Here is a 7363-nt window from a genome sequence, read left to right as displayed (position 1 = left end):
CTCCAACATCTTCCCACCTACTGAGGTCAGACTAACGGTCCTATAATTTCCTTTCTTATGCTGCTCTCCTCTCTTAAAGAATGGAGTGGCATTTGCAACTTTCCAGTCCTCCATAAACATTCACAAATCGAGTGATACTTGAAAGAGGATTACTCAAGTGGCAAATATCATACACCAAATTCTTGCTTTAAAATACAAACTCATGAATGACCACCGTAACTTCTTAAAGGCACCATTAAGCCTGATCCAGCTTACAGTCAAGATCTTACAAATTATGTGATAATCAATACATTAGAAAAATTAGAAAAAATATGTTGGCGTGTCACCAAATGGTTAAGGCTTTCGTCTAGTGATTTGAAGGTCGCTAGTTCGATCCTTGGCTGAGGCAGCGTATGTGTCCTTGAGCAAGGCACTTAAACACATATTGCTCTGCGACAACACCGGTGCCAAGCTGTATGGGTCCTAATGCCCCTCCTTTGAACAACATCGGTGGCGTGGAGACAGGAGACTTGCACCATGGGCAACCGCTGGTCTACCATACAACCTTGCCCATGTCTGCGTCCTGGAAACTTTTTAAGGCGCACATCCATAGTCACATGAGACTAACGGATGCCTATATAAAAATACATTACTACTAATAGGACAATCCATAATGACCATCCGGATATAATATTACAGGATAAACAAGCAGGAACATCTCCCTCAACATATATACCTATTCCCAACACAACAGGCATTGATTGTTTGTCATCTGTCAGACAACCGAATTCTTTTCTCTGTCAATCAGCAACCGAATGTCGCTACTCTATCATCCGTTGTCATGCCCCGCTGCTGATTCCCTTCTCCTCATCATACGTTCTTTCCCTGACCACCGTCCAGAGCCCCAAACTCTGCCCTGTGAGGACCCGGCTGTGGTTTCTGACCCAGCTCCGTTGAACATCCAACTAATGGTTTCCCATTCTGCTTTCAGTCTTTAGAGGATAGTGATGTTTTCTTACAACCATTTAGAAGCAGGGAAAATGACCCATAACGTGGAAATGAACCCTGAATAAGGAGGTTAACTACTAATGTCATTCTTCCTCAGCCCAGAGATTTGAGGAGCGAAGAACATGTCAGACAGAACTGCAGTCAGCTCGACTTCTTCTGTCTGCAGTAAATTCAAGGGAAACCTCTTCACCCACAGAGTGGTGACTGTTTGGAACCCATAAGCACAGGGAGAGCGAGAGATGAACAACAGGGGAGGATTGAAAAGGACTGTCGTAGAACAGAATCACTGGCAGGGTCCAGCCGGCCCGAGTTGACTCTCGACTATACACTAAGTGTGTTATAAATTCACTAAGTACTGGAGACAGAGTTTAAAATAGAACTGATTTATTTGTTTCAGATCCATAATATTAAACTCCAGTCCCATTAAAGGTGAATATGCAGCAGAAGAAACTCCTCCCATGCCCAGTGACCAGGGCGCAGAACTGGGTATGGTGAGCAGCAGCAATAATTGCAGAGTTCAGCACCGACAGTCACTCTCGACATTGCATTCAGCAATGGTGATGGACAAATATCCAGCATGCAGCTTATTTAAAATTTCTCCCCAGTGTGAACCCGATAGTGTCATAAGGTTAGTTGTCTGAGTGAATCCCTTCCCACATTCTCAGCAGGTGAACGGCCTCTCCACATTGTCAACTCACTGATGCTCATTCAGTTTATTTGGCTGAGAATCTCTTCCCACTGTTTGAGCAGATGATCGGCCTCCCCCAGTATGAACTGACTGGTGTGCCAGTAGGGTGGCTGACCGAGTGAATCCCTTCCCACAGGCTGAGCAGGTGAACGGCTTCTTCCCAGTGTGAACTCGCTGGTGTGCCAGCAGTTCAGATGACCGAATGAAACCTTTTCCACAGTCTGAGCAAGTGAACGACTTCTCCCCAGTGTGAACTCGCTCGTGTCTTAGTAGGTTGGATGACTGAGTGAATCTCTTCCCACAGACTGAGCAGGTGAACGGCCTCTCACCAGTGTGAACTGACTGGTGTGTCAGTAGGTGAGATGACAAAGTGAATCCTTTCCCACAGACTGAGCAGGTGAATGGCTTCTCCCCAGTGTGAATTCGCTGGTGTCTCCGAAGGTCAGATGATCGATGGAATTCCTTCCCACAGACTGAGCAGCTGAACGGCCTCTCCCCTGTGTGAATTCGCTGGTGCATCTGTAAGTGGTATAATCGATTGAATCCTTTGCCACAGTCGGAACAGGTGAACAGCCTCTCCCCACTGTGAATTAGCTTGTGTCTCTGCAGGTATGATGATTGAGTAAATCCCTTCCCACATTCTGAGCAGGTGAACGGCTTCTCCCCAGTGTGAATTCTCTGATGTTCCTTCAGATGAGATGATCGAGTGAATCCCTTCCCACAGTCTGAGCAGGTAAACGGCCTCTCCCCTGTGTGAACTGACCTGTGTGCTTTTAAGTTAGATAACCGACTGAATCCCTTCCCACACAACAAACAGGTGAATGGTCTCTCCCCGGTGTGAATTCTCTGATGTGCCTTCAGCTGAAAGGACCCAGTGAATCCCTTCCCACAGTCTGAGCAGGTGAATGGCCTCTTTCCAGTGTGAACTGACTGGTGTCTCTGTAGGCTGGAAGAGTGAGTGAATCCCTTCCCACAGTCTGAACAGGTGAACAGCTTCTCCCCAGTGTGAGCTGACTGGTGTTTCAGTAGGTGGGATGACTGAGTGAATTCCTTCCCACAGTCTGAGAAGGTGAACGACTTCTTGGTGTGAACTCTCTGATGTACCGTCAGTTGAGATGATCGAGTGAATCTCTTCCCACAGTCTGAGCAGGTGAATAACTTCTCCTTGATGTGAACTCTCTGATGTACCTTCAGTTGAGATGGTCGAGTGAATCTCTTCCCACAGTCTGAGCAGGTGAATAACTTCTCCTTGGTGTGAACTCTCTGATGTACCTTCAGTTGAGATGATCGAGTGAATCTCTTCCCACAGTCTGAGCAGGTGAATAACTTCTCCTTGGTGTGAACTCTCTGATGTACCTTCAGTTGAGATGATCGAGTGAATCTCTTCCCACAGTCTGAACAGGTGAAAGGCCTCTCCCCAGTGTGAACTGACTTGTGTGCTTTTAGGTTAGATAACCGAGTGAATCCCTTCCCACACAACAAACAGATGAATACCCTCTCCCCAGTGTGAAGTCTCTGATGTGCTTTCAGCTGAAAGAACGAAGTGAATCTCTTCCCACAGTCTGAGCAGGTGGACAACCACATTCCATTGTGAAGTGAATGGTGTCTCTGTAGGCTGGAAGAGTAAGTGAATCTCTTCCCACAATCGGAACAGGTGAGTGGCCTCTCCCCAGTGTGAACTCGCTGATGTGCCATTAGGTCAGATGAGCTGCCCCACAAATTAAGCAGGGTGACCGGACTCTCCTTACTGGTGTGTCCATAAGTGGGATGACCGTGTGAATCCCTTCCCACACACAGAACCGGTGAATGGCCTTGTCCCAGTGTGAACTCGCTCATGTACCTTTAGTTGAGATGACCAAGTGAATACTTTCCCACAGTCGGAGCAGATGAACCCTGTGTAAAATGACGAGTATGCCAGTAGGTCAGATGACCGAGCGTGTCCCTTCCCAGTCTAAACAAGAAGGATCGGCAAATAAATCCCTCCTCACAGTCTGAGCAGGAAGGACAAATGCATGAATACAACGTTCCACTTTTTAAATATCTGGGCAGACACAGCAAAACTGGCGTGTTGTGTTCGAGATTCCCGTAGACAAATTCCTTGTCATTTTTAACCTGAAAAAAAATTACAAAGTCCGTCAATGGGTGAAGGACAACATTTCAGATGCGATCACTTTAATCGCCAAAGTGTGATCTGACATTACACTGTTACAGTGACGGTCAACCCAAGTTGGAGAGAAAAATTATCTTCTAACTGGACACAGTGCTGGTATCTGAAATGCACATCAAATTCTCTGATGCTTTTCCTGTCTCTATAAGAATGGGTGCAGAGGAAGTATCAGGGTTTTTTTTTTAACGCAGAGTGGTGAGTGCGTGGAATGGGCTACCGGTGATATTGGTGGAGGTGTATACGATCGGATATTTTAACAGACTCCTGGGCAGGTATATGGAGCTCAGAAAATTAGACGGCTATGGGTAACCCCAGGTAATTTCTCAGGTAAGAACATGTTTGGCACAGCATTATGGGCCGAGGGGCCTGTTTGTGCTGTAGGATAATTTTCTATGTTTCTGCCGTCTCCAATCTGTGACCTGGCTCAGTTTGACTCTCTCCATTGGTATTATTCCCTGTTCCCACTGAGCTGCATGGGTTCCTGGCCCCACAGTAACTGAAACACTCTCACACAAATAGCCTTTGTTGATCCGCAGCTGGGATTTTCTTTTATATACTGTTCATTTAAAACGCCACATATTAAAGTCATGTAAATATTTCCTGCTGAGATGAATGGTTGTTTTTCACAGCTGTTAAAAGGAAATAGAATGAATATTTCTATTATTTCAGGTTCTTGTCACAGCATTGGACCCGTCTAGTTTGTGCTGAACTATTTAAACTGCCCACTCCCATACCCCTACCATCCAGGTACCTATACATGCCTTTAACATATTCGAAATCGAGCTCGTATGCACTACTTGATCTGGCTGCTCATTCCACACCCGCACGACCGTCTGTGTGATGAGGTTTCCCCTCACGTTCCCTTCAACGTTTCATCTTTCATTCTTAATCTCAGTGGTAAAAGCCAACTTGCATTTACCTCATCTATGACCCTCATAATTTTGGTATACCTCCATCAAATCTCCCCTCAATCTTTCACATCCAAGGAATAAAGCCTAGTTCAATTTCTCCTTATGACTCAAGTCCTCCAGGCGTGACAAAATCATTGCAAAGTTTTTCTGAACTCTTTCAACCTCTTTTGCATCGTTCCTGTAGGCTCGTGACCAAAACTGCACACGATACTCCAAATTAGGCCTCAACAACGTCTTGTACAACGTCAACATAACATCCATCTCCTGCATTCAGTAGTTTGGTTGATGAAGGCCAATGTGCCAAAATCTTTCTCTCCGTCCCTATCGAACTATGATGCCACCTTGAGTGAATTATAGACCTGTATTACCAGATCCCTTTCTTCAACAACACTCCTCAGTGCCTTATCAGTCACTGTGTTAGACTTACACGGGTAGGTCCTAGCAATGTGCAACACCTCAAACATGTCTGCATTAAATTCCACCTTCCATTTCCCAGGCCATTTTTCTGGCTGGTCCAGTTTGCACTGCAAGCCATGATAGTCGTCCTCACTGTCCACTACACCCCCAATCATGGTGTCATCCACAAGCGTGCTTATCCAGTTAACCATGTTATCATCTAGATACCTGACATAGATGACAAACAGCAACAGATCCAGGACCGATCCCTGTGGCGCACCACTATTCACAGGTCTCCAGTCAGAGAGGCAACCGTCGACTTCTCCCAAAGCCTGTGACTCATCCAATTTACTATCTCATCCTGAATGCTGAGTGACTGAACCTTCTTGGTCTCCCATATGAGACTCTGTCAAGTGCCTTGCCAAAGTCCATGTAGACAACATCCACCGTCTTGCCTTCATCCACTTTCCTGATAACATCCTCGTGAGACTCGATAAGTTTGGTTAGACTTGACCTACTACGCACAAACCCATGCTGCCAAGTTAAGCAGTCCACATCTATCTAAATACTTATGTAGGGTTATTAACTGTAATGTTAACGGTTAAGGCTAACAAAATGGCGTTTCTGTAGCGTTATAATGAAATAGCTTCTTTGTAATGTTACCTAATGATGTTATTGGTCACTGCAACTGAAATGTTTGGGTTATAACTGCAGATAAGGTGGATACTAACCAATGGAGTGTTTGTTATGTTATCTTGTATGTGTGAAATGAGCTAGTTCATGGTCTTTTCCGGAGGCGCGCAAAGAGGACGGACGTGTGGGCAGATGGTTCGGATGGTCATTCCTTTACGTTTCTATCTACCTGTGATTTAACTTTCAGTGAATTATAGACCTGTATTCCCAGATCCCTTTCTTCAACAACACTCCTCAGTGCCCTACCAATCACTGTGTAACACCTACACTGGTAGGTCCTAACCAAGTTCAACACCTGGTACTAGTGTGCATTAAATTCCATTGTCCATTTCTCAAGCCATTTTTCCAGCTGGTCCATTTCGCACTGCAAGTTAAGATAGTCTTCTCGCAGTCCGCTAAAACCCCATTCTTGGTTTCATCCACAAATTTGCTGATCCAGTTAACCATGTTATTAACTAGATTACTGACATAGATGACAAACAACAACAGATCCAGCACTGATCCTAATGTCACATCACTAGTCACAGACCTCCAGTCAGAGAGGTAACCATCTGCTACCACACTCTAGCTTCTCCCAAAGACAGTGTCTCACCTAATTTACTATCTCATCTTGAATGCTGAATGACTGAACCTTCTTGACCCATCTCCCATATGAGACTTCGTCAAGTACCTTGCTAAAGTCCATGTAGACAACATCCACTGCCTTGCCTCCATCCACTTTCCTGATAACTTCCTCTAGAAGCTCTAGAAAATTGGTTAGACATGACCTACCATGCACAAAGACATGTTGCCTATCCTTAATCAGTCCACATATATCGAAATACTTATATATTCGGTTCCTGCTCATATGTTCCAATAACTTTCCAACTACTGATGTCAAGCTCAGCGATGTACTATTTCGTAGTTTATTTTTAGAACGTTTCTTGAACAACGGAACAACATTGGCTGTCCTCCAATCCGTCCCCGACCTGTCACTAAGTTTGATTTAAATATTTGTGCTTGGTCCCCGTAAATTTCTGCACTTGTCTTCCGCAGTGTCCCAGGGAACAACTTGTCAGGCCGTGGTGATTTATCCACGCTAATTTGCCCAAAGACAGCAAACACCTCCACCTCTGTAATCTGTACAGGGTCCATGAAGTTGATGCTGCTTTGCCTCACTTCTATAGACCCTGTGACCATCTCCTGAATAAATACAGATGCAAAAGTAATATTTAAAATCTCCCCCATCTACTTTGTCTCCTCGTATAGATTACCAATTTGATCTTCCAGAGTAGGCATGTTTCTGTAATGACCTTCTCCATGTTTCTATGAGATTGGAAGGGGAAACTGGTAGGACTGACAATGGAGCAGTAATGGCTGGAGTTTCTCGGAACAATTCGGGAAGTGAGTGATAGATACATCCAAAAGAGGTGGAAGATTTAGAAAGGCAGAAGGACACAGCCCTGGCTGAAATGAGAAGCCAAAGCCAACATAAAAGCCAAAGAGAGGGCAAATAAAAGAGCAAAATCCATTTGGAAGCAT

General features: G+C 45.0%; 1 protein-coding gene across 3 annotated transcripts in view; it reads right to left on the bottom strand.

The window, feature by feature from the left end:
* Positions 1 to 1252: 1252 nt before the first annotated feature.
* The window catches only part of LOC134341653 (oocyte zinc finger protein XlCOF6-like), a 92568-nt gene continuing 86457 nt past the window's right edge, over positions 1253 to 7363 (bottom strand). For all 3 annotated transcript variants that reach the window (XM_063039559.1, XM_063039557.1, XM_063039558.1), the window contains exon 3: positions 1253 to 3787. In XM_063039559.1, the coding sequence (XP_062895629.1) occupies positions 1682 to 3511 (1830 nt within the window). In that variant the 5' untranslated portion in view covers positions 3512 to 3787 and the 3' untranslated portion in view covers positions 1253 to 1681. The remainder of the gene's footprint in view (positions 3788 to 7363) is intronic.

The sequence above is a fragment of the Mobula hypostoma genome, unplaced genomic scaffold, assembly GCF_963921235.1.
Source record: "Mobula hypostoma unplaced genomic scaffold, sMobHyp1.1 scaffold_36, whole genome shotgun sequence".
NCBI lineage: Eukaryota > Metazoa > Chordata > Chondrichthyes > Myliobatiformes > Myliobatidae > Mobula > Mobula hypostoma.
This window is presented reverse-complemented; position numbering and strand designations above follow the sequence as displayed.